Raw genomic sequence first — 27695 nt, 5'->3', positions numbered from 1 at the left:
GCCTTTTCATGCCCTCTCTGGGCTTCTCATGGGAGCTGTTTCTGGACTCCCGCTAGTGTTTGGGCACCCTACAGTGTCTTCCTTGGGACCTCCTGTAGCGCCAACTTCCAACTTCTCAATACTTCCCCCTCCTGGGAATTAGTTGTCGCCCTCCCCAGGGCTCTCTGTGACTCCTCTTTCAGGGTTCTTCACTGCCCCCTTCTCTGGGCTTCTCACTGGAGCTGTTTCTAGACTCTCAGTAGTGTTTGGGCAATCTACAGGGTCTTCTCAGGACCATCTGTAGCGCCAATTTCAGACTGTTGCCACGACTTAGTCACCTTGCCAGATACCTCTGCCAGCCACTCATCCAGTTCCTCCATGAGCTATTGGTACTCCTTGTCCAGCCAGTCTAGATAATCACTCTTGGGAGGGGTTCCTTCGTTTCATGACCCTGGCTGGCTTTTTCAGCTGCCAGACCTCGAGCCTCAGGTCCTCCCTCTAACCTGGCTTTTGGGACTGGGGAGCTCTCACTACAAAGAAATGACTGTTCTTTTCTTCCAGCCCTGTGGCTGCTTTTGCTTCACTGTTGCCTCAGTACCCTGGCTGCTCCACCTCAGGTTTTCCTGTGGCTGCACTCCTTGAATAGCAGAGTAGCTTGCTTACTGGAAGAGGGCCCCACCCTGTTCCCATTCACCACACTCACAGCCCTCTCTGGTAGCTTTTCCAGGGCCACACCCTGCTCAGCACAGCCTTGCTGTACCAGTGTTCCTTCATCTTTTACTTTTCAAGGCAAAAAAAAAAGACCACTTAGGCCAGGTTCAAAGCAGTTTACAGAAATGCAAACATAAAAGGATATTACAAAGTAGAACAAACAGTCTCACTGAAAACTTTAAATACCTACCTGTTTGACTTCAAGAAGAAAGATGCTGGGGAAGGAGAGAAGGGGGAGATACTGAAGGGGAGAGAGAGAAAGTGAGATGAAGGGAAGATGGGAAGAGGGAGAGAGAAGAGATGCTGGGAAGAGAGAAAGGGGAACATTAGGAGGGGAGAGGGGAAGAGAGAAGGGGGAGACAGGGGAAGGAAGAGAGAGAAGGGGAAGTGCTGGTGGGGCAGAGAAGGTCAAATGCTAGGGAAGAGGGAGCCAGCTAGGGAAGAGGGTCAGGATTGCCAACTTCCAAAAAATATATAAAAATAGAGAAATATTCATACTTAAATACATACTCCATCTGATACACCCCTGGGAACCCTGCCCATGCTCTTTCCTAATACCTGCCCCTACCTCCCCCACCTCTCAAGCATTTCAAATTACTGAGTGGACCAAAAATAATGCTCCCTCCCCCACCCATTCAGGAAATCCCCTGAGACGATTTCCGTCTTTCCCCCATTCAGCAAATTCTCCGAGGGGACCCCCACATGCCCATCCCTCTTGGTGATTTGAAATTTTCTATGTGGCCTTTTTCATGAAAAATGGGGACCCTCTGCTCTAACAGCCCCACCTCCTTCCCATTCACATTACTGTTGTAAAAGAATTTATGATTCACTTTTAAACCATTCATTCAAGCGGACTAATATGACACCACACTACAATGTCCTTGAGAACAGCAGCACTAGAGGTGCCCCTGGGGGCCCAGATCCAGCTGTGGATGTCGCTCTGGGCTGCTGCCTGCTCTGAGGAGGCCTGTGCCTGTTCTCAGGTGGCTGTGGCCAAGCCAGAGTCTAAAAGCAGGAGGGAGGAGAAGCGGGTGAGCGCCTGCTTTTCAGAAAGTTTTTCATACTGAGAAACTTCCACAGTCCTTTAAAACGTGCGGCTCTTACCTGCCACGTATGAGCTGGAACCAGGTGTTAACACAGAGAAAGCATCTGTGTTTTAACTGCAAACTAGCTAATCTGAAGAATTCCCTTGCTGCTTCTGAAGGCTTTAAAAAACAATTTCATTTCCTGGAATAGGCCAGTCGTAGGGTTTAATGTTTTCCTTTTTACATTCTGGTCAGAAAAAAAAACAAAAAAGTAGTAAAAGTCTTCTGCTCCGTTGCTTGGCTCATTCCTCCATGGAATTTAGGACTGGAATAACTATTCAGTCTTCCTGCAAACACCTGCTAACCTTAGTTAGAATCTGATTTCCTTGTCTACTAATGTGCTTTTTCAAAAAAGGTTTTTTTCCTTTCGGTGCCTATGGAAATAATCTTTATTAACTGGACACTGAACTAGCTACAATCCGGTAAGTTGCTGGACCTGAGACAGCATGGATTCACCAGAGAAAGATCCTGTCAGACAAATCCTATTGATTTTTGATTGGGTGACTAAAGAATTGGATCAAGGAAGAGCGCATGATGTCATCTATTTGGATTTCAGCAAAGCTTTTGATACTGTACATAGGAGGCTTGTGAACAAAATGAGAAGCTTTGGAGTGAGCGCCAAGGTGGTGGAGTGGATTACAAACTGGTTGACTGATTGGGGACAGCGTGTAATGGTTAATGGAACCTACTCTGAAGAGAGAGCCGTGTTAAGTGGAGTGCCACAGGGATCAATATTGGGGCCGGTTCTGTTCAATATCATTATGAGCAACATTGTAGAAGGGATAGAAGGCAAAGTTTGTCTATTTGCAGTTGATACCAAGATCTGCAACAGAGTGGACATGCCGGAAGGAGTAGAGAATGAAAAGTGATTTTGACCACTCTTTAAGCCTTTGTCAGATTTGGCAACTGGGATTCAATGCCAAGAAGTGCAGAGTCATGCATCTGGGATGCGATAATCCAAAAGAGCGGTATGAGATGGGGGGGGGGGGGGGGGGGGGCTGATCTGCACGGACCAAGAGCGGGATCTTAGGGTGATAGTTTCTGGCGATTGAAGATGGCAATGCAATGTGAAAAGGCGAAAGATAAAGCCAGAAGAATGCTGGGCTACATAGAGAGGGGAATAACCATTAAGAAAAAGGAGGTAGTGATTCCTTTGTACAGATCCTTGCTGAGGCCTCACCTGGAGTATTGTGTTCAGTTCTGGAGCCTTTATCTCAAAAAGGATAGAGACAGGATGGAGCCAGTCCAGAGAAGGACGACCAAAATGGTGTGGGGTGAGTATCAGAAAACCTGTGAGGAGAGACTGAAGGATATGAATATGTATACCCTGGAAGAGAGGAGGCCCAGGGGAAATATGATACAGACCTTCAGATACCTAAAATGTTTTAATGATGTACAAACATCAAACCTTTTCCGTTGGAAAGAAAGCATTAGGGTCACGAAATGAAACTCCAAGGGGGATGCCTCAGAAACAATGTCAGAAAATATTTCTTCACGGAGAGGGTGGTGGATGCCTGGAATGCCCTTCCGGAGGAGGTGGTGAAAACCAAAACTGTGAAGGAATTCAAAAGGGCTTGGGATAAGTACTGTGGATCCCTAAAGGCTAAAGGATGGAAATGAAGAAAAGAGTGCATGCAGTAACTTGATGGTGCGGCGATTATTACCCCTAACCTATAAACCTTAATCCTGTTAACGCAGCTCCATCATTGCTCTCTGCTTCAACGGCAGGGGGAAAAAGGGAATTGGATTAATTCAACAACCAAGGGCTCCAACCTTTACAGTCTGGGAAAGCAAGTATGGAGGTAACTTGCTGATGTGGCAGTTACTGCCCTTAGCCAATAAGACTGTTACTTTGATGCAACTCAAACATTGCTCTCTGCTTCAACAGCAAGGTATAACAGGGACTTGTATTCAACAGCAATCAACGAGGGCTAGGGTGGGAAACAGATAAGCACAGGGGAGTAACGGGAAACTGGATTCAAACAGCAACCAATGAGAACCCAGACTTTTATGGTCTGGGAAACATATAAGCATGGGGTAACCTACACAGACAGCACAAACTGCCATAACCTTACTGGGCAGACTGGATGGACCAATTGGTCCTTTTCTGCCGTCATTTCTATGTTTCTATAAAAGATTAATTTGCAGATAATTACGCATATTCCATATTTTATAAAATCCATAATATGTGTGTATTTTCACTTCCTGTTCAAACCCCAGATCAGTCCAGACAAGTGGGTTATGCATCCCTACCAGCAGATGGAGGCAGAGAACTAAACACTTTTCAGGCACTGCTACTTAACCGAGAGTGCCACATGCAGTTCATCAGTATTTCTCTGTCTGCAGTAGATGGTAGAGGTGCAAACCTACATGTCTAGTTAAAAAAAAGGAAATAATCGTTAGTTTAGGGAAAGAAGAAAAGAAGAGCTCCCTGAGGTGCTAGGTTCCTTCGTGGGCCATCCCTCAGGTTAAGCCAGGCAAGCAGGGATTTGGTGATCTCTGTGCTGCTTTAGCCCGCGCCATCCAGGGTTAAGAAAGCCAGGGGTCCTGGTTCCCTCTTTGCCCTAAAGACTCCTTCCCCGAGGATCAGCAGCTGCCAACAGGAAAGTATTTTTCTGTGCGGGGCTGCTGTGCCTGTAATTTCCTGGTGGCTCAGGCCACCACATTTTGCTTGCTCTGTTGCACTGGGACTCACACTGCGTGGTGTGTTTTTCCCTCTCCTGCATGGTGCTAACCACAGAGCATGCTAAAACTGCAAGGCCTGTCCTGACTGTGCTGCGGGGGGGGGGGGGAGGGGTTTGAGGGGCCCTCGTCGGGTGAATCGACCGACAGGAGAGCTACCCGTTCGCAAGGCCCAGTGTAAAGGGGGTCGCTGGGGAAGTTTTTCTTTCAAGAGTTAGGACAGCTGTGCAGGATTCGATGCAAGGACCAGCCTGAGAGCCCCCAAGATTCTCCTCCTCCTCTTTCTCCGGCAATGCTGGACAGGACTGAGGATCAGAGGGTGGAAACTTTGAAGTTGCCTGAAGAGGAAGACAGTGAAGGAGAATATTTCTCCACAGAGTTTGTTTTACTCATACACAAGGCCTTTTTGCCAGAAGGGGTGAAGGGGTGAACAGTGTTTCCACCAAAAGCAGCAGCCCAATCCTAAGAAGACTAAAAAGTCTTCGGTCAAGTACTCAGGCTCCGATCTCCACCAACTGGAGCTCAATCACCTTGATGGGGATTGGGATTTAGAGGATTCAGATGACCGGTTGGACGATCTGGATGAGGATCAGACTAATGTGGACCCTGATGTTATTCAGGGGGATGAGTCGATGGAGCACGAACTTGGAAAGAGCTGAGACAAGTCTGGGGATTTATATGAGTCTGAGGAGGTCCCTGTTACAGAGGGGGATAACCCGAGAGTCTCTTCCGCAGGGAGAAGATGAAGCCACTTATTTCTCACGTCCTGAAGGAGCTGGGAGTGAAGTTGTGTGAGGTCTCAGATAATGAAGGAGTAGATCCGGTTTTGGATGGTCTTTGGGGTCCTCCTTCGGCTTTCCCTTTGCGTAAAAGAATTAGTGGATTGGGAATGAACTAGTCCGGAAGCTGGGCTGAAAGTGGCAAGGGCAATGGCGAGATTGTATCCTTTGACGGATGAGGTCTTGCAGCTCTTGTCTTTGCCCAAGATAGATGCTTTGATTTCTGCAGTCACTAAGAAAACCACCATCCCAGTGGTGGGTTCTACTGCACTAAGAGATATCCAGGATCGAAAGCTGGAAATCCAGTTAAAGAGGGTGTTTGAGATTTCGGCCTTAAGCCTGAATGCGGCCATCTGTGGTAGTCTGATGCAGAGGGCCGGTTTGCGTTGGGTGCAGAAGTCTCTAGAGGGAGCAGGAGTCTTTGAGGCAGATGCTCAGATGGCGGCTCAGTTAGAAGCTGGCATTGCTTATGTGGCAGATGTCTTGTATGATCTCATTAGGACCTTAGTTAGGAGAATGGTATTGACAGTATCGGCTCGCCGCCTGCTGTGGTTATGCAATTGGTTTGCGGATATGTGGTCCAAGTCTCAACTCTGTAATCTCCCTTTTAAAGGGAAGCTGCTTTTTAGTGAAGATTTGGAACAGCTAATGAAGCAGTTAGGAGAGTCGAAAGGAAATAGGCAACCAGAAGATAAGAAGAGCAATAGGAAATCTTTTCCAGCTCAATCATGTTTTCAGGATTTGAGGCATTTTCGTTCCAAGAAAGGTTCTTCATCCACTCAGAAATCAGGTTCCAGGAGACAACAATCCTTTTGAGGGTCCCAAAGGCCAGCCAGGGATGGTGCAGGTTAGGGGGCTGCAAATAGTAAGACTTCACAATGAAGCCAGATTGATCCACTCTCTTGAGGAGTCGATCGGGGAGCGGTTGACTCAGTTTTATGGAGAGTGGACCAAGATTACCTCGGACCAGTGAGTTCTGGAGGTAAAAAGAGACAGCTATGCTTTAGAATTTTCTCGCCCTGTCAGGGAAGCCTTCGTAAAGTCTCACTGCTCGTCCTTGGGCAGGTGAGAGGTGGTTCGAGAGACTCTGTGTTGTCTGCAGAGGTCGGGGCAATGGTACCCATCCCAACAGCGGAGCAAGGGCGAGGAAGATTTTGTTTACTTCTTCGGTCCCAAAAAGGAGGGGACGTTTTGCCCCATTCAGGACCTGCAAAAAGTCAATGCAGTGCTGCGGATTCCGTGTTTTCGTATGGAAAAGTTATGGACGGTAATAGCGGTTCACCAAGGAGATTTTCTGGCCTGTCTGGATTTAACAGAGGCCTATCTTCACATTCCCATTTGCGTGGAGCACCAGAAGTTCCTTCGATTCATGGTGCTGGGACAGCATTTTCAGTTTCAGGCCCTCCCCTTTGGGTTAGCTAAGGCTCCACGGACTTTCACAAAGGTGATGGTCATGGTGGCAGTCGCATTGCGAAGGGATTCTAGTTCATCCTTATCTTGACGACTGGCTTATTCGGGCGAAGACAGAAGTGGAGTGTGGCCAATCGGTTCAGAGGGTACTGGAGATGTTGCAGTCTCTGGGGTGGATCATGAACTTGGCGAAGAGAATTTTGAAGTTGCAGTCTCAGGTTTCCCGGCTGTTGCACATTCAGGTTCCCAAGGTGTGGGATTATCTGCAGGTACGCAGTTCGACGGCCTCAACTCTGGATCTGGTTCCGTGGACCTTTGCTCATATGTGTCTGCTCCAGAGAGCGTTTCTATCATTGGGATCCGTTGTCGAAAGATTTTCAGCAGCCTTTTCCATTACTAGGAGTCTTCAGATCCAGTCTCTCATGTGGCTGTCATGGCCCAATTTGGAGCAGGGAGTGGATCTGGAGGTCCTGGACTGGGTGGTGGTGACCACGGATGCCAGCCTCAGGGGTTGGGGTGCAGTTTGACAAGGGCAGACAGCCCAGGGATGGTGGTCACCAGTAGAGAGATCCTGATCTATAAACCGCCTGGAAACGAGAACGGTATGTGATGTGTTGAATATTTTCCTTCCTCAAGTGCGGGACCAAATGATGAGAATTTTTTCAGACAGTACAACATCGGTTGTATATGTCAACCGACAAAGTGGTATAAATAGTCAAGGATTGCCTCTGGAGGCCGAGGAATTGTTTGTCTGGGTGGAACGGTACCTTCGTGGCACTGTGGCATCTCATGTTGGAGGAGTGGACAATGTGCAAGCAGATTTTCTCAGTAGACAACAGTCTGGGGGAATGGGAGTTGTCGGAGGCTTTCAGCCTCATTCAGACCAGATGAGGCGCTTCCCAGCTGAACTTGATGGCGTTGCGCAGCAATGCCAAAGCGAACAGATTTTTCAGTCGCAGAAGAGAGTTGGGAGCCAAAGGAATCGATGTTCTGGTTCTTCCATGGCCAACAGGGATTCTGCTGTACATGTTTCCTCTGTGGCCTCTTGTAGGCTGAGACTTGTGGTGCATCGGAAGGCTTCTGGGCAGAGTGGTGTTGGTGGCATCGGAGTGGCCTCGACACCCCTGGTTTGTGGTCTGGTTCTTCTTTCCATGGACATTCCCCTCAGGTTGGCTCACCTGCAGGGACTGCTCAAACAGGGACCTATCTTCTCAGATCAGGTAGATTGCTTTTGTCTCGCAGCTTGGCTTTTGAGAGGAGATGATTAAGATCCAGAGGATATTTGGAGGCAGTGATCACGACATTGCTTCAGGCTGAGAGACCCTCCACATCGCTGGCTTATGTCAGGGTGCGGAGAGTGTTTGAGGCCTGGTGTGTGGACAGGCACTTAGATGCTTTGTGGGTGGATATTTCGCATTTCTTGTCTTTTTTACAACAGGGATTGTTGAAGGGACTTGCTTTTAATTCTGTACTGTACTCTTGTACTGTGCTGTACTCTTGTACATAATTAACCTCCTCTATCTCTCTTTTTTTCCTCCACCCCAGTTCATCAGCCCTTGTTAATTGTAACTGCATCTCTTCTTCACGTTTATTTATGTTCTTGGTTGTATTCACCACACCCCTGTTTTTATGTAAACCGACATGATGTGAACGCTATCATGAATGCCGGTATAAAAAAAACCTTAAATAAATAAATAAATAAATATAGGTGGCAGCCCTAGAATGCTTTCAAGGAAAATTTCAAGGAAGGCCCTTGGCGTCCGGATATTGTGCATTTTCTCAAGGGAGCTAAGTAGGGAATTTGAACTTGATGTTGTGGGGTCTTTGTGGACCTCCATTTGAGCTGTTGCGGAAGGCGTCTTTGAAGGACTTTACTTTAAAGAGGGTGTTCCTAGTAGCTATTTGTTCAGCCAGACGGATTTTGGAGTTGCAGGCCTTGTCCTGAGGAAAGCCATTTCTGCGAATTTCAGACAATGGGGTCTCTCTGCGGACCATTCCCTCATTCCTGTCAAAGGTGATCTTGAGTTTTCACCTTAACCAGTCGGTGGAACTTCCCATATTCCTGAATTGGGAGCTAGAAGGTCAGCTAATGAAGGATCTTCACTGCTTGGATGTACAGTGGACACTGTTGCGTTATCTTATGGTGAGGAATTCCTTTCAGTGGTTAGTTATTCTTTTTGTCCTGTTCGATGGCGCAAAGAAGGGAACCAAGGCTTCTTAAGCCCCCATAGCTCATTGGTTAAAGGAGACTATATTTTCAACCTATCTGTGTAAGGGTCGTGATGTCCCAAGGGGGTTGCAGGCGCAGTCAACCAGAGCGCAGGCGACCTCTTGGGCGGAGTGTCAGTTGGTGTTGCTACAGGAGATTTAGAGGGCGGTCACTTGATTGTCTTTACACACTTTCACCAAGCATTATCATCTGGATGTCAGAGCGCCTGAAGAGGCAACTTTTGGAGAGAGTGTTTTGAGAGTGGGTCTTTCAGGTTCCTGCCCAATATAGGGGAGCGTGGGTACATCCCACTTGCCTGGACTGATATGGGATACGACCAGGAAAAGAAAATTGGTTCTTACCTGTTAATTTCTGTTCCTGTAGTACACAGATCAGACCAGAGACCCATCCCCTCGTTTTTGGTTTTCCAAAAGATGGTGTACTTGTGAGTGGTATTTTCTGAAGCATTTACAGCTGTATATAGTTGTGTTCTAGGACCTATACAAAGTTGCTTTTGTGCAGCCTTGGATGCAAGGGCTCCAGCCAATCTTACTTGTTCGCCCTGGGAGGGACATTATTAGTTGAGATTTTTTTGGACTCTACATTGGCTTGGGTAGAGGTCAATACTGAGGGACTGGAGGTGGCACTCTCGGTTAAGTAGCAGTGCCTGAAAAGTATTTAGTTCTCTGCCTCCATCTGTTGGTAGGGATGCATAACCCACTTGTCTGGACTGATCTGTGGTACTACAGGAACGAAAATTAGAAGGTAAGAACCAATTTTCCTTTTCACATGCATACATACGTATATAAAAAAGGGGAGATCTTAGGTGTGTTCCTGTCGAGGCCAGTAGTTACACATGTAAGTTGCTATTTTAAAAGGCACTTGCATGCATACATTTTCCAACTTACTCATGTATTTTATATCTGCTAATTATCTGGCGTGATATTAAACGTGTTGATTGTGCTGTACTGACCGTGTAGGAGGTCTGGGTGAACTGGGGAGAGTTCAGGCTGAAGAACAGGAGGGTCTCGATTACCTGGAGAAGGGCTGGGAGAACAGGTAGAGAATTGGTAAAACTAGTAATTTCATCAACGTGCACATGTTATAAAATACACCAATTTATATGAGTAAATTGGGATTTATGCAGGTAAGTCCTACTTTACTTTCACGCACAAAGTATATGCATATATATTTTTTAAAGTACGCGCATTCAGTGCATTGATACACGTGGTTTCAATACATTGTATGTATTTACCCGTAGACTTACATACCTGCGTATGTTGCAGATATCATACGTGCATTATAAAATATTCTAGTAAATCTACATGTGGCCACATACATGCATATATGCCGCCACGTGCAGTTGTTTGAAAGTTATTCTTCCATATAGAAAAAAAGATTTTTCTTTCATTAAAAAATAGACCATATGTTGGTGTACTTCCTTTAAATAAATTTTGCTGACAACTGCCTATATGAGTCTTTTTAATACACCAAGTGGTAATATTCTGTAGGCTAGAATGGTGAGGCAGGCACCCAACATGGTGGGCAGGGCTTCAGAAGGGTGAACATAGAGTTAGTGATGTGTACTTATTTAAAACAGCTGTTAAAGAACACTCACCTGAAATACTGAAGCACAAGTTGTCATTTCCTCCTATCTGTTTAGCATCTGCCCAAGTATGACATCATTTCCTGCCTAAGGATGTCATAAAATGTCTTCAATTCTGAATCAACTTTAAGGCTGAGTCTTCAAGTGAATAGCTTCTGCTATTTACAGGTGAGTCCTGTGCTTTTAAGAACTTTCCACAGGGTCTTTATGACCAAAAGGGCCACTTCATATCAGATACTCACTGGAAGAATATAAAGACCTATTTCTAACTATTGACTGGATAAATGTACAGAAATAAAAGTTAACAAAAAAAAACCACCTCAAACTCCAGTGATCGGGTAAAGGAGAATGACTCATTAATGCCCTAGATTTTTTTAATCAAATTATGAGCCATAAAATTATGCTGCCTGCCATCTTCTGATCACCCAAACCCCCTCTCACCCCTTTCCCCCTGTTCCCCTTCAGCTTATTATTGGAATGTCTTTTATGATTAATTTATATTTTGTGGTAATGTCATCCTTTGCTCATTCTATTCTGACCCGAAGAAGAGAGTATTAGCTCTCGAAAGCTAGTCCTGTGCAAGTATTAAGTTAGCCCAATTAAAGGGTATCACCTTACAGTATGTGTATATATATTCTTTTCTTTAGTTTGTATTTGTTAACCTTTATTTCCTTGTATATACCTGGATCAGTCCAGACTCCTGGGTTATATAATCCCTGCCAGCAGATGAAGACAGAGAAAGTTTCACTGACACTGCTTGATAAACCCTAGTGCCACCTGCAGTTACCCGGTATTTTTTTGTCTCCAGCAGATGGTAAATGGTGCTAAAACCTGCAGTTTTGTGGTTTGGGCAGTTTTTGTTTTTGAGCCTTCCTCCCGGGGGTCTTTTTTCTTTTTGGAATCCTAAGGGGTTCTTCCCTGTCTGGTAGAGGCGGGCAAGCTGGGGGTCGGGGACCTCTTTGTGTCGCGACCTGTGCGCCCGTGGGGTTTAAATCTAGTGGTCCACATCCCCCCCCCTTCACGAGGCCGCTCTGGCGGCTGCTGGCTCTAATACCCCTTTCTTCTCTGAGGCACTCTATTCTTTTTATTTTAGGTCTAGGCTAGTGCCTCCATAAAAAGTTTTTGTTTAAAAAAAAAACAGAAGCAGAAGTCTTGAAAACAGGCAAGGCTTGCCCAGCGGGTGGCTTCCTCCTCCTTTCAGGCTTCGGTGTGGGGGGGGGGGTCTGATCTCGGAGCAAGGTAGGTTTATTTTTGGCATAGGTAGTCCCCCTCTCCGGTGCAATGACCTGCGGATCGGCATGCAGGACTTTGCTCTTGCACGGCTCAATCGGCAGGGCCTTTGTGCGGGGTGCTCCAACAGAGGGGAGGGCTCGTTGGGGGGTCCACCGGTGGCGAAACAACGTCGGGGCTCTCCCGCAGTTGGGACCTCGCTCAGCACAGCTCTGGCCAGTGTCCTGATCTTTCCTCTTTTCGTGTGAGAATGACAGCCATTTTGTTTTCTTCGTCGGCAGTTCCCGCGTCACGGGGGGAGGAGGGGGACACTCCCCAGCACCTGTCCCAGGCCTGTTCCTCCTCCCCATCCCCCCGATCGAAGCTGGAGTCGGAAGTAAGCCATAGGTTGCTGGTTACTAGCCCACTGCAGGGGGGCAAGACCTGATGTGGTCATTTTCTCCAGATTTTGTTCTGCTGCTGCATGATGCCTATTTAGCAAGGCAGCAAGCAGAGTGAAGGGCTCAATTTTCCAGGTCCCTTCCTGTCCACCAGGCTGAAAACCCTTCCGGGGTCCCCAGACAGCATGGCTCCAGGTTCAGTCAAGCCTCCCAGATCCACGACTGCTCAGTCCTCCTCCTTCTTCGAGTACCGGTTGGGAGGAGTTGGACGCTGTGCTCGAAGTTCCTGTGGACCCCGGGGAGAACACTGATCAGGATTGTCCTGTTCGACCAGGTGGATCTGGGAACCGGAGGGCCAGACCCAGGGGACAGTTTGCTCACCTCAGTCTATGAGGGGGATGACCTGAAGGTGGTTCGGCTTTTCTTCATCGGCAGTTCCCGCACCGGGAGGGGGGGAGGGAGACGCTCCCCGGCATCTGTCCACGGCCTGTTCCGACTCCGGCTTCAATCGGGGGGATGGGGAGGAGGAAGTAAGCCATAGGTTGCTGGTTACCAGCCCCCTGCAGGGCGGCAAGATCTGATGCGGCCTTTTTCTCCAGATTTTTTCCTGCTGCTGCATGATGCCTATTTAGCAAGGCAGCAAGCAGAGTGAAGGGCTCAATTTTCCAGGTCCCTTCCTGTCCACCAGGCTGAAAACCCTTCTGGGGTCCCCAGACAGCATGGCTCCAGGCTCAGTCTAGCCTCCCAGGTCCAGCAACTGCTCAGTCCTCCTCCTTCTTCAGGTACCGGTCAGGAGGAGTCAGACGCCACGCTCGAGGTTCCTGTGGACCTCGAGGATAACCCTGATCAGGATGTCTTGGTCGACCCGGTAGATCCAGAGTCCGGAGGGCCAGACCCAGGGGACAGTTTGCTCACTTCAGTCCCTGAGGGGGATGACCCGAAGGTGGTTCGCCTTTTTTGGAAGGATGAACTTGAGACTTTATTATCTTTGGCCTACCAGGTCCTCAGCAGGAGACCAATTTGGAGGGGGCTAATACCGATTTAGACGGTATGTGCAGCACTCCTACAGCTTTTCCGTACCACATATCGGTAAAGAAATTGGTGGAGGCGGAATGGAGTTTTCTGGATTCTGATCTCAAGGTGGTGAGGGTCATGTCAAACATTTATCCGGTGCCAGAGCAGGCATTGGAACGTTTTGCTCTTCCTAAAGTGGATGCTGCGGTTTCCGCAGTCACCAAGCGAACGACTGTCCCGGTGCTAGGTTCCACTGCTTTGAAGGACGTTCAGGATTGTAAGTTGGAGATCCACCTCAAGCGGATTTTTGAGGTCTCGGCCTTAGACTTGAGATCTGCTATTTGTTCTAGTTTTAAGCAGTGTGCGTGCCTCCGCTGAGTTTAGCAGTTGCAGGAGAGCCTGCCCAAGTCAGGGAAGGACGCAAATAAGGCTGAACAGATTGAGGCAGCTGTGGCTTATGGGGCAGATGCACTATATGATTTGGTGCGTACCTCCTCTAGGGTAATGGCTTCGGCTGTGGTGGCCAGATTACTTTGGTTGCGTAACTGGGCTGCGGATGTCTCCTCCAAAGCACAGTTAGGCTCGCTTCCCTTCAAAGGTCGCCTCTTATTTGGGGATGATCTCGAGCAGCTAATGCAGTCTCTTGGAGATAATAAGGCCCTCCGGTTACTCGAGGATAAGCCTAAAGCCAAAAGGTTTTTTCAAGTGTAGTCTCGGTTTCACTCCAATAGGAGATCTAGACCATCGAGGGCTGTGCCCAGTTCTCAGAGGCAGTTCTCTCATTGGGTCAGTCCTGGGGGCGGTCCTTTTGGGGTGTTGGGAGACCATTACGAGGCGCCATTGGAAGGTCTACTGCTGGAGATAAGTCCACAATGAGGCAAGGCTGATCCACTCTGTTGTTCCTATTATAGGAGGTCACCTGATTCAGTTCTACGACGAGTGGTCCAGAGTTACACAGGACCAGTGGATTCTCAGTGTAGTTAGAGACAGCTACACTTTAGAATTTGCTTGGCCTGTTCGCGAACTGTTTCTAATTTCCCCCTGCGGTCCCGTGAGCGGTTCGGGAGACCCTAAATAGTCTCAAACGCCTGGGGGCGGTAATTCCAATTCCCTCGGCAGAAGTTTGCAAGGGAAGATATTCCATCTATTTTGTGGTCCCAAAGAAGGCGAGCATGTTTCGTCCGATCCTCGATTTGAAAAAGGTAAATGCAGTGCTAAAGGTGCTGCACTTTCGGATGGCGAACTTGTGGTCAGTGATAGCGGCGGTTCGCAAGGGAGAGTTTCTGGCTTCATTAGATTTCACAGAGGCCTATCTCCACATTCCCATCCATCCGGACTCACAGCGTATTCTCCGCTTCATGATTCTGGGACAGCATTTTCAGTTTCAGGCCCTTCCTTTTGGTCTGGACACAGCCCCGTGCACTTTCACTAAGGTAATGGTGGTGTAGCAGCAGAGGGAAGGTGTTCTGGTGCACCCATATCTGGATTGGCTTATCAGAGCGAAGTCAGAGGCCCTTTGTCGCCATTCAGTTTACAAGGTTCTCGATCTTCTCAAGTCCCTCAGTTGGGTAGTGAACGTGGCAAAGAGTCATTTGATCCCTACACTGTCTTTGAAGTATCTGTCTTTGGAGTATCTGGGTGCTTGGTTCGACACTTTGGTCGGCAAAGTAAGAACATAAGAACATAAGAACATAAGAAAATGCCATACTGGGTCAGACCAAGGGTCCATCAAGCCCAGCATCCTGTTTCCAACAGTGGCCAATCCAGGCCATAAGAACCTGGCAAGTACCCAAAAACTAAGTCTATTCCATGTAACCATTGCTAATGGCAGTGGCTATTCTCTAAGTGAACCTAATAGCAGGTAATGGACTTCTCCTCCAAGAACTTATCCAATCCTTTTTTAAACACAGCTATACTACCTGCACGAACCACATTCTCTGGCAACAAATTCCAGAGTTTAATTGTGCGTTGAGTAAAAAAGAACTTTCTCCGATTAGTTTTAAATGTGCCCCATGCTAACTTCATGGAGTGTCCCCTAGTCCTTCTACTATCTGAAAGAGTAAATAACCGATTCACATCTACCCATTCTAGACCTCTCATGATTTTAAACACCTCTATCATATCCCCCCTCAGTCGTCTCTTCTCCAAGCTGAAAAGTCCTAATCTCTTTAGTCTTTCCTCATAGGGGAGTTGTTCCATTCCCCTTATCATTTTGGTAGCCCTTCTCTGTACCTTCTCCATCGCAATTATATCTTTTTTGAGATGCGGCGACCAGAATTGTACACAGTATTCAAGGTGCGGTCTCACCATGGAGCGATACAGAGGCATTATGACATTTTCCGTTTTATTCATCATTCCTTTTCTAATAATTCCCAACATTCTGTTTGCTTTTTTGACTGCCGCAGCACACTGAACCGACGATTTCAATGTGTTATCCACTATGACACCTAGATCTCTTTCTTGGGTTGTAGCACCTAATATGGAACCCAACATCGTGTAATTATAGCATGGGTTATTTTTCCCTATATGCATCACCTTGCACTTTTCCACATTAAATTTCATCTGCCATTTGGATGCCCAATTTTCCAGTCTCACAAGGTCTTCCTGCAATTTATCACAATCTGCTTGTGATTTAACTACTCTGCACAATTTTGTGTCATCTGCAAATTTGATTATCTCACTCGTCGTATTTCTTTCCAGATCATTTATAAATATATTGAACAGTAAGGGTCCCAATACAGATCCCTGAGGCACTCCACTGTCCACTCCCTTCCACTGAGAAAATTGCCCATTTAATCCTACTCTCTGTTTCCTGTCTTTTAGCCAGTTTGCAATCCACGAAAGGACATCGCCACCTATCCCATGACTTTTTACTTTTCCTAGAAGCCTCTCATGAGGAACTTTGTCAAACGCCTTCTGAAAATCCAAGTATACTATATCTACCGGTTCACCTTTATCCACATGTTTATTAACTCCTTCAAAAAAGTGAAGCAGATTTGTGAGGCAAGACTTGCCCTGGGTAAAGCCATGCTGACTTTGTTCCATTAAACCATGTCTTTCTATATGTTCTGTGATTTTGATGTTTAGAACACTTTCCACTATTTTTCCTGGCACTGAAGTCAGGCTAACCGGTCTGTAGTTTCCCGGATCGCCCCTGGAGCCCTTTTTAAATATTGGGGTTACATTTGCTATCCTCCAGTCTTCAGGTACAATGGATGATTTTAATGATAAGTTACAAATTTTTACTAATAGGTCTGAAATTTCATTTTTTAGTTCCTTCAGAACTCTGGGGTGTATACCATCCGGTCCAGGTGATTTACTACTCTTCAGTTTGTCAATCAGGCCTACCACATCTTCTAGGTTCACCGTGATTTGATTCAGTCCATCTGAATCATTACCCATGAAAACCTTCTCCATTACGGGTACCTCCCCAACATCCTCTTCAGTAAACACCGAAGCAAAGAAATCATTTAATCTTTCCGCGATGGCCTTATCTTCTCTAAGTGCCCCTTTAACCCCTCGATCATCTAAAGGTCCAACTGACTCCCTCACAGGCTTTCTGCTTCGGATATATTTAAAAAAGTTTTTACTGTGAGTTTTTGCCTCTACAGCCAACTTCTTTTCAAATTCTCTCTTAGCCTGTCTTATCAATGTCTTACATTTAACTTGCCAATGTTTATGCTTTATCCTATTTTCTTCTGTTGGATCCTTCTTCCAATTTTTGAATGAAGATCTTTTGGCTAAAATAGCTTCTTTCACCTCCCCTTTTAAACCATGCCGGTAATCGTTTTGCCTTCTTTCCACCTTTCTTAATGTGTGGAATACATCTGGACTGTGCTTCTAGAATGGTATTTTTTAACAATGACCACGCCTCTTGGACATTTTTACTTTTGTAGCTGCTCCTTTCAGTTTTTTTCTAACAATTTTTCTCATTTTATCAAAGTTTCCCTTTTGAAAGTTTAGCACGAGAGCTTTGGATTTGCACACTGTTCCTTTTCCAGTCATTAAATCAAATCTGATCATATTATGATCACTATTGCCAAGCGGCCCCACCACCGTTACCTCTCTCACCAAGTCCTGTGCTCCACTGAGAATTAGATCTAAAATTGCTCCCTCTCTCGTCGGTTCCTGAACCATTTGCTCCATAAAGCTATCATTTATTCCATCCAGGAACGTTATCTCTCTAGCGTGACCCGATGATACATTTACCCAGTCTATATTGGGGTAATTGAAGTCTCCCATTATTACTGCACTACCAATTTGGTTGGCTTCCCTAATTTCTCTTAGCATTTCACTGTCCATCTCACCATCTTGACCAGGTGGACGGTAGTATACCCCTATCACTTTCGGTAGTATACCCCTATCACTTTCGGAAGAGAGAGTCTTAAAACTGCAGAAGCAGGTGCGCCGGTTGTTGCAGTTACGTGTTCCTAAGGTCTAGGATTATTTGCAGGTCCTGGGCTCGATGGCTTCGACCCTGGAGTTGGTGCCATGGGCGTTTTCTCATCTGAGACCATTACAGAGGGTGCTTTTGGCTCGTTGGCAGCTGATATCCAAGGAATTTCAAATGCTATTGCCCCTCAAGGGCGAGGCGAGAGAGAGCCTTTCCTGGTAGCTTCAGACAATATCGTTTGAGGGGTAGACTTTAAGGTACCAGTTTGGGTGATAGTTACTACTGATGCCAGTCTCTGTGGATGGGGAGCAGTTTGTCAGCAGCACTCAGTCCAGATACATGGTCCGCGAGAGAATCTGTCTGGTCTATCAACCGGAAGGAGACCAGGGTGATCCGTTTAGCCTTGAGGGAGTTTTCTGTCGTTAATTCAAGGTCAATCAGTGAGGATTCTTTCAGACAATGCAATGACAGTGGCTTATATAAATCGGCTGGGGGGAACCAAGAGCAAAGCAGTAGCTTGGGAGGCACAACAGTTGATTCTTTGGGCAGAAAGACACCTAGAGCGCATAGCTGTGTCCCATATAACCAGGGTCGAAAATGTTCAGGGAGATTTCTTGAGTCGGACTCAGTTAGACCCGGGCGAATGAGAATTATCGGAATCCGTGATGCAACTCATTCAAGATCAGATCTAATTTAATGGTGACTCATCAAAATGCCAAAGCGTTTCGTTTCTTCGACACTGTAGTTCTGACTTGGCTGCAGGGGGTCCTCCTCTATGTGTTCCCTCCTGGCCGTTAGTGGGCAAAGTGTTGCGTTGCATAGAAAAGCATCACAGAGAGGTTGTATTGGTCACCGAAGAGTGGCAGTGGCATCCGTGATTCGCAGATCTGATCAACCTGAGGGTGGATGGACCGATTCGCTTTGTTCATCTGGAGGGTCTCCATCACAGCCCTATATTTTCCGACCAGGCTGCTCACTTTTGTCTAGCGGCATGACTTTTGAGAGGCGAAGGTTAAGGAGTAAAGGTTATCCAGAAACTGTCATAACCACCTTATTGCAAGCCAGAAGAAAGTCCACTAATATGGCTTATGTTAGAGAATGGAAGGTATTTGAGTCCTGGTGCGCTGCTCATGGAATTCGAACTTTCAAGTCCTCTGTCCCTGACATTTCTTTCTTTCTTAAAGACGGTTTTGCTAAGGGCTTGTCTCCTAGCTCCCTTGAAGTACAAGTGGCGGCCTTGGGCTGCCTTCGTTGTAAGATTGAGGGTTCCTCTATTTCGGCTCATTTGGATGGTATTAGGTTTCTTAGAGGAACAAAGAATTTGCGTCCTCCGATCAGAAGAGTTTGTCCATCCTGGAACCTTAATCTGGTCCTCCGACGTTTGCATGCAGCACCTTTTGAGCCTCTGCGGAGAGCGACACTGAAGGACTTGACTCTCAAAGTGGTTTTTCTTGTTGCTATATACTCAGCTAGAAGGATTTTGGAGTTGTAAGCTTTGTCCTGTTGGGACCCCTTCCTTCAAATTTCGAATTCAGGGATTTCGTTGAGGACAGTGCTTTCTTTTTTGCTGAAAAAGAAGTGGTTTCCACATTTCATGTGAACCAGACAGTGGAGTTTGCAGCCTTTCCAACGGTAGATGCATCCATGCCACAAGCGAAGGAGCTCAAGAGGTTAGATGTTCGGCAAGCTCTATTGCGCTATCTCGAGGTGACAAATAATTTCAGGAGGTCCAACCAACTTTTTGTTTTGTGGAGCGGTGTGAAGCGAGGTTTCAAAGCTTCTAAGGCTACTATTGTACGTTGGTTGAAAGAGGCAATTGGGACCACTTACATTACTGGAGGTCGTGAAATTCCAGAGGGCTTATGGGCTCATTCTACACGTTCGGTGGCCTCCTGGGCAGAGGCGCAACTGGTGTCTCCTCAGGAGATTTGCAGGGCAGCGACTTGGAAGTTGCTACATACCTTTGCGAGACACTATCGTTTGGATGTGGGAGATTCAGGTTCTCCTTCCTTTGGCGAGAGTGATCTGAGAGTGAGATTCTCCAGGTCCCACCCTAAATAGGGGGCTTTGGTACATCCCAGGAGTCTGGACTGATCCGGGTATGTACAGGGAAAGGAAACTTGGTTCTTGCCTGCTAATTTTCGTTCCTGTAGTACCACAGATCAGTCCAGAACCCGCTCGATTTGAGGAGGTGGAGAGTTACCCACTTAGCTGTTCTTTTTATTCCGGAAGGCCATTTTGTTGGTATAGTTTAAGAAGGTTTTCATTAGTTTGGTTTTTGCAGCTATTTTTCTATTGCTTGGGTACAGATCAATACTGAGGAACTGCAGGTGGCAATAGGGTTTATCAAGCAGTGTCAGTGAAAATTTCTTGATCTCCATCTGCTGGTAGGGATGCATATAACCCAGGAGTCTGGACTGCTCCATGGTACTAAAGGAATGAAAATGAGTAGTTAAGAACCAATTTTCCTTTCTGTGCAAATAATGACTGAAACTTCATAGTTTATGCCCAGTTCAATAGCATCTCTTTGATTCCTTTCAGAAGGCCTTCTTTCCATCATGTCCTCTCAGGAGAGAAGAGGAACTGTTCCAAGGGGAACAGGGTTTTGGAACACTGGTAGACCAGCCCAGTACAGCAAGGAAACCCAAGAGTTACTCAGGGGTGAGTACTACATTTGGAAGAATGAGAACCAGGAAATTTGGCATGTATACAATGTAAGATTTACTTTGGTAAGCAAGAGTTAAAGAAGAATTTTAGAATGTAGGATATCATTACAGGTGTAACCTTCTTTCAACAAGTCATACATTCTGTTTTTTAAAGAAATGATCATGGAACTCTGTGAGACTCTCTTGTGCTGTTAAGAGTGACCTCGATTGTTTCCTTTTGATTTGAGAGCTGTGAAGCAGAGTGCTGCTGATATCAAAAGAAAACAACTGAGAGAGTCATGTGACCCTGCTGGTGGAGATTGCTTTTTGAGATCCAGGTCCCCCCGAATGCAGGGCCAGTGCTAGCTTTTTTGCTGCCCTGTGCAAAAAATTACTGTGCCCCCCCCCCCTCCCCCCCAATTCATTCAGTGCCTGACCCAGGCCTATCAAATAAAGCCCAGCTCCGTCCTGCAATCTTTTATTTTTTAATTTATTGAATTTTGCAATGAACAACATCACAACTTAGTCAATCCACAGAACACAACAACAAACAAATCGGTTCATACATAAAGTGTGACTGAACAGTCTAAAATGGATGCTGGCTTTTCAGTGTCTCACTCAAGATGGTGTTTTACCTACGCCTAGCATGCACAAAATGCCACTGGAAATAAAGCTCTTGTATAACACTTGAAACTAGGTTGCTGATGATGTGTGTGCACTCAAAAAAGGGCTTAGAACAGTTACCAAGTTGCAAAGCTGACAAGCAGGATGCAAAAAATCAGAGGTGAATTTCTAAGATGGAGGACAATTCACATATGGTGGCTAATACTTCCATTGAGTCATTAAGCTATTAATACTGAAAGTAGAGGACTTCAAGAATAGATCCCAGGCTTAACAATCTAAGTATAATGGGAGTACTGGAGCAGGGTAGAGAGCGACGGTTCTCTCACATAGTTCATTAAATACTCTATTTTTTTATTCGTTGCTACTATCAGCCAAAGACATCCTTGTCATTGAGAGAACTTGTCTCCCTGAGGGTGGTCCTCCCAGAGCATGAATTGTCCATGAGAAGCGGAGATAGTGACCTCTTGATACAAAGACTAAACAGGGAAGGGGGGGGGGGGGCCCAAGATAATTTATTTATTTATTTAGCATTTTTTTTATATACCGAGGTATAGCAGGGTTGCCTTCACTCCGGTTTACATACAAAAAACAACATGTTACATTGAACGATGTTTGAAATTTAAAAATTTCAAAAATTAACAATAATGAGCAAAGACATAACAAGAGAATGAATATAACAGGATAACACAGGGTGGAAACCCTGGGTAGGTGAACAGATTCACATTCTGCCAAAGTGACAAATGAAATTTCCAAGGAGCGTCAGACGTTTTGTGTAGCAGAGAGATTGAGTCGTGAGCTTAATTTGAGATATGGGCTTCTTTACCAGCTGCTTACAAGTTATACGTGAGAGGGAAATAAAGTTCAACGAGCTTAGGTCAGCCTTGGTTTTTATAAATCTGTCTGAAAAATTCAGAAAAATGATGGGATAATGGTACAATGCCATCAGTAATGAGCTCTGCATAGCTGCCCAAGGAGCAGCATACACCTGTGAAACAAGCACACAATAATTTGGGACTTGATGTTTCCTCAGACGGAACTGCTAAATAGGTTCAAGATCTGCTGATTGCAGTCAGAGCTTAAAGATGATCTAAATAAGCATGTATTATTAATTTGTTAAGCTGCAGTGGGCATACCAAGGTTATTTGTTCTTCCTTCAAGTTTTATGCAGTAAATTTGGAAATTCCCTTGAAGCCTTGCCAGCCTTTCCGGACTTGAGTGCTTCTGAGCCTAATGCGTGGGAACTTCGGAAGTTAGACGTCCGTAGAGCCTTATTGCAATATCTCAAGGTCATAAATGATTTTAGGAGGTCTGATCACCTTTTCATTTTGTGAAGTGGTCCAAAGAAGGGTATCCAGGCTTCCAAGACTTCCATTGCAAGGTGGCTTAAGGAAGCCATTGGCTCTGCATACATTCTCAAGGGTCGACAACTGCCGGAAATTTTGAGAGCTCACTCTGCTGGATCACAGGTGACCTCTTGGGCAGAAACTCAGTTAGTTTTTCCTCAGGAAATTTGTAGAGTGGCGACTTGGAAGTCGCTGCGTACTTTTGCAAGACACTATCAGCTAGATGTGGGAGATTCAGAGGCTCGATTTTTTGGTGAGAGTGTCTTGCGAGCGGGACTCTCCAGGTCCCACCCTGGTTAGGGAGCTTTAATACATCCCAGGAGTCTGGACTAATCCGGATACGTACAGGAAAGGAAAATTGGTTCTTACCTGTGTTTTTAATTTCCTTTCCTGCAGTATCATGGATCAGTCCAGAGCCCGCCCGATTTATGGAGGTGGAGAGCATCCGCTCATCTGTTGTGTTTTTGACATAGCAGAAGAGTTCTTTACCAAGTTTTTTTATACTAGTTTTATACAAGTTTTGTTACACAAGGTTTTGATTGCTTGTTTTGGTATGGCACTTAGCTTGGGTACAGGTCAATACTGAGGAACTGCAGGTGGCACCAGTGTATTTGAAGCAGTGTCAGTTTTACTTTCTCTGTCTCCATCTGCTGGCGCGGATGAATAAACCCAGGAGTCTGGACTGATCCGGCAGTCAAAAAAGCAAACAGAATGTTGGGAATTATTAGAAAAGGAATGATGAATAAAACGGAAAATGTCATAATGCCTCTGTATCGCTCCATGGTGAGACCGCACCTTGAATACTGTGTACAATTCTGGTCGCCACATCTCAAAAAAGATATAATTGCGATGGAGAAGGTACAGAGAAGGGCTACCAAAATGATAAGGGGAATGGAACAACTTCCCTATGAGGAAAGACTAAAGAGGTTAGGACTTTTTAGCTTGGAGAAGAGACGACTGAGGGGGGATATGATAAAGGTGTTTAAAATCATGAGAGGTCTAGAACGGGTAGATGTGAATCGGTTATTTACTCTTTCGGATAGTAGAAAGACTAGGGGACACTCCATGAAGTTAGTATGGGGCACATTTAAAACTAATCGGAGAAAGTTCTTTTTTACTCAACGCACAATTAAACTCTGGAATTTGTTGCCAGAGAATGTGGTTCGTGCAGTTAGTATAGCTGTGTTTAAAAAAGGATTGGATAAGTTCTTGGAGGAGAAGTCCATTACCTGCTATTAAGTTCACTTAGAGAATAGCCACTGCCATTAGCAATGGTTACATGGAATAGACTTAGTTTTTGGGTACTTGCCAGGTTCTTATGGCCTGGATTGGCCACTGTTGGAAACAGGATGCTGGGCTTGATGGACCCTTGGTCTGACCCAGTATGGCATTTTCTTATGTTCTTATGTTCTTACTACAGGAACAGAAATTAGCAGGTAAGAACCAATTTTCCTATCAATATGTTTATAGCTGCTCCCTGGAGAACACAAAAAAGAGGACAGTAGCAATATGATTCCAGGGAAGATTACAATTATCAACTCATTTAGGTCCTGAAAGATGGAGATGAGAGACAGGTACTGGTGGTGGTCTGAATTGGGAAAATGTGTTAGGATTTGCTAGTAATTATTATCAAAACTTTTAAATGGTTCTTTTGTCGACAATGGTACTTTTATGTGGGAAAATAAAAATTTGATATGTGTACCAAATATATACGTGATTAACAAAAGTGATTGGAATATCGCTCTAGAGCCTCTTGAACAAAACTGGCATAGCTGATTTGTGTAGGATTTTGGCAATAATTCTTTTATTCTTTGTGTCTTGTAGTGATGATGCAGGAATCCAAACTTTCCAGTTTCCAACAACGACAGATCAATAATTGTCTTCAGCGTAAGTGCCTTCTTGTTACCTGTAGTGAATCCCACTCCCTTGCTTATTCCTTAGATCACTCTCTCACCCTCATCAATGTCCAAGCCTCATTCTTAATCTGAGATAGCAGTCACACATACATAAGATCAGTATACTATGAGGAGACACTGACAAAGAAAAGGGACTTTTCTTTGGAGGACATCTTGATAGTGTTGAATGCTCTATGGTGTTTACTGAACTGACATTATTGCTGTTTCTTCCCATAGGTGGCAACGCTCTGCCTGTAAGATGTAACCCAACATCTAGCCAAGAACCAGAGGTTTCACAGTCTTCCTCCCCTCCTTCAAAACCTTGTCTCATTGTCAGCCCAACATCCAGACCAAGCTTGAGGCCTGCAGAGAGCTGCAGAGCAGGTGATGCCTACACCAGGGAGAAATTCAAACCAAGACCCACCAGTAAGTAGCACACAACAGGTACTCTCTGCAGCAAGGGGAAGCTTTAACACCAGTTCTTAGATGCTTCACCCAAAATAGTCTAGAGCAGTGGTTCCCAAACCTGTCCTGGGAGACCCCAGCCAGTTAGGTTTTCAAGATATTCACAATGAGTATGTATAAGATAGATTTGCATACAGTACCTCCATCACAGGCAGATTTATCTCATGCATCTTCACTATGGATATCCTCAGGATTGGTTTGGGAGCTCTACTAAACATGTGTGGCAGTTCCTGCGTGGGTGCAGCCTCAGAGTCTTCTTAGTTGGTTTTTGTCCGTGCTTTAGTTAAAATATTTTCTTACACATTAGTTTCTAGCAACCCACAAGAGCACTTTTTATTGCTATTCACAGTATTCTGCTACAAAAAATGAAAGACACTTCAAGAGAAGATTGGTAGAAACCACATCAAAGTTTCAGATGTAGATTCAGATGTAGTTGAAGTGGCTTTAAGGCCAGCGTTTGTGGTTAGATAATGACTAAAACGGCTAGGCATGATCTCTGTTATCTCTACCTGGGACTGAACCATGACCAACCAAACTGTCCTTCATGTGGCCAGATGTCCCCGAGGTCCCAAAGGTCCAGAGTGACCAAGATAACCAGCTTAAGAGCTGGGTACAAGAGCAGGTCTGCTTCCAAAGTCACCATTCTTCACCATCATCTAAAAGCACCCAAAGCAGAGGAGGAAGTGGCTTCACCCGGAGAGATGGCGGCTTAGGTCCATGGCTCCCTCCTCATCCTAACTATTTTTAGCTATAATAGCGTTGCAAACTCTTTGCTAAACCCCCAAATTGGCGTGTGAAGCTGCGGAAAGCCTCAGGATTTTGGCAAAAATGAAGCAGCCCAACCTGAAACATAAGAACATAAATTGCCATGCTGGGTCAGACCAAGGGTCCATCAAGCCCAGCATCCTGTTTCCAACAGAGGCCAAACCAGGCCACAAGAACTTGGCAATTACCCAAACACTAAGAAGAACCCATGCCACTGATTCAATTAATAGCAGTGGCTATTCCCTAAGTAAATTTGATTCATAAGATCATAAGAACATTCCATACTGGGTCAGACCAAGGGTCCATCAAGCCCAGCATCCTGTTTCCAACAGTGGCCAATCCAGGCCATAAGAACCTGGCAAGTACCCAAAATCCAAGTCTAAGTCTATCCCATGCTACTGATGCTAGTAATAGCAGTGCCTATTTTCTAAGTCAACTTAATTAATACCAGGTAATGGACTTCTCCAATAACTTCTCCAATCCTTTTTTAAACCCAGCTACACTAACTGCACTAAACACATCCCCTGGCTACAAATTCCAGAGTTTAACTTGTTTGTTCACCTTTATTTTCTATCGGGCCGATACAGTAAAATCGCGGGAGCACAGGCGAATGCCTGCTCTCCCGGCGCGCACACAGGCCACTCTCCTGTGCGCACGATACAGTATTTTAATTTATTTAAATTAGGCCCGGCGGTAAAAAGAGGCAGCTGTCAGCGGGTTCGACAGTCGACCTGCCTGCTTTTCAGTTGTTAGGGATAATTCGGAAATCATTAGCTTTGGTGATTTTTTACATATAGGCACATGGACTATGTTTGCTTTTAATGGAACCTCTCTGTTGGGATGCCCTAACTCTCCTGTTTCATTAGTATCCTTCACGGATACATTTCTCCGAACCATGCACTGCTGAGTGACTGTCGGCTTTCTCCCTTCTTCTAGTTTAAAAGCTGTTCCCTGTACGTACCCGGATCAGTCCAGGACAGCTGGGTTTTGCCTCCCCACCAGCAGATGGAGACAGAAGAAGACTTTGCGGACTCTGTCCTATACCCCTGAGGTGCCACCTAGTGTCTGCCAGTATTCTTCTGTCTCCAGCAGATGGTGGAGGTGCAAAGCCTAGTGTCTCTTGGTGGTACTAAGTTAGGGGTTTGTTTGTCTTAGCTTAGTGCTGCCCTTTTTTTGTGGTTTGTTAGGGATCTGGACAGGTTCCTTTAGTTAAAAAAACAAAAAAAAAAGTTAGGAGGTTTTCTTCAGGCAAGTAGTGCAGCGTCTTGCCTCCCAGGGGGTTGTCAGGTCCTGGTGGGACCATCCCCCCTGGTATTCGAGGCTGCAGAGCAGAGGGTTGGGGACCCTATTTCTGCCGTGGCTCGGGGTGATGCCGGTGGTCTCGGCCACTCCCCTCGACCAGCCTGCTGTTTTACCAGGTAAACTTTAAATTTACTAATTTTCTTCAAAACTTGCCTGGAGTTAGGACTTCCTTCGGCCGGGTGTTCGGTCCGTTTTCGCCGTTTTTCGCCGTTTTTTTCGGCCCGGGGGAACTGGGAAATCGCACCGAACGCCACGGTTCTTTTTTCGGGTAGTCAAAAATCGAGCCCAGGGCTTTTACCGCGAGGTGCAGCCTACTGACCGGGAAATTGCTCCGAACGCTGCGGTTCTTTTTTCGGGAAGTCAAAAATCGAGCCCGGGGCTTTTACCGCGAGGTGCGGCCTACTGACCGGGAAATTGCTCCGAACGCCGCGGTTCTTTTTTTGGGCACGCAACAAATCGAGCCCGGGAATATGCCACGTGGTGCGGCCTGCTTTGCCTGTGGCAGTGCGCGCGCGCGGATTTCCCGCGCTGGGGTCTGCACAGCCTGTCTCTCCGATGGGGAAGGCTCCTCCCGGGATTTGCTTGGCAAGGAGCCAGTGCAAGGCTCCAGATCGCGTCGGGAGCCCCGGAGGCCTGATTGTTAGGGAGAAAGACCCGGTTCCGCTGGCTCCACTCCAGCTCAGTGCTGGCATGGAGGCCTTATTAGCAACCTTCAGGGACCAGGAGAAGACAGCGCTGGATGCGCTGGGTGATGGGTCTTCTCCTCCTCCACTCTCCCCGAGGCCGGCTGCTCCTGGTGGGGGCATGGGTCTGATAGCTCCAGCCGGTGTTTCCTCAGATGAGGAGGATTCGGAGTCGGATGGTTCTTCTTCTTCGTTCTCCTCCCACTTTGTGGACATGATGCGCAAGTTCTTCAAGGCTTGCAGATCTGGACGGAGGTTGCGGTCCAGGTTGCCCCGGGAGTCTTCTTCACGGAAGCGGTCCAGGCGGTCGGAGGGGGCGGATGCCCCCAAGCCGAAGCGTCCTCTCCATTCTCGGGAAAGGCTGACGGAGTCTTCTCAATTGGACTCGGAGGACGATCCAGCGCCTCCGATACCTACTGGCGACGGACAGGAAGAGGATCCTGAGCTTCATCCTCAGCCGGCCAAGCCAGGGGCAGCCCAGGCGACAGACGGCGA

The 27695-nt window shown here is 46.3% G+C and overlaps 1 protein-coding gene across 6 annotated transcripts in view; it reads left to right on the top strand.

Moving 5' to 3' along the window:
* C2H22orf23 (chromosome 2 C22orf23 homolog) overlaps positions 1-27695 on the top strand; it is a 55464-nt gene that overhangs the window by 7180 nt on the left and 20589 nt on the right. For 3 of the 6 annotated variants that reach the window (XM_029590140.1, XM_029590143.1, XM_029590141.1), the window contains exons 2-5: positions 10519-10629; positions 20020-20139; positions 23915-23977; positions 24223-24411. In XM_029590140.1, the coding sequence (XP_029446000.1) occupies positions 20037-20139; positions 23915-23977; positions 24223-24411 (355 nt within the window). In that variant the 5' untranslated portion in view covers positions 10519-10629; positions 20020-20036. The remainder of the gene's footprint in view (positions 1-10518; positions 10630-20019; positions 20140-23914; positions 23978-24222; positions 24412-27695) is intronic. The other 3 variants (XM_029590144.1, XM_029590145.1, XM_029590139.1) reach the window with 2 other exon arrangements.

Source organism: Rhinatrema bivittatum, chromosome 2, assembly GCF_901001135.1.
Source record: "Rhinatrema bivittatum chromosome 2, aRhiBiv1.1, whole genome shotgun sequence".
Taxonomy (NCBI): Eukaryota; Metazoa; Chordata; class Amphibia; order Gymnophiona; family Rhinatrematidae; genus Rhinatrema; species Rhinatrema bivittatum.
Note: the sequence above shows the minus strand (reverse complement) of the source record. Positions and strands in the feature narration are given on the sequence as shown.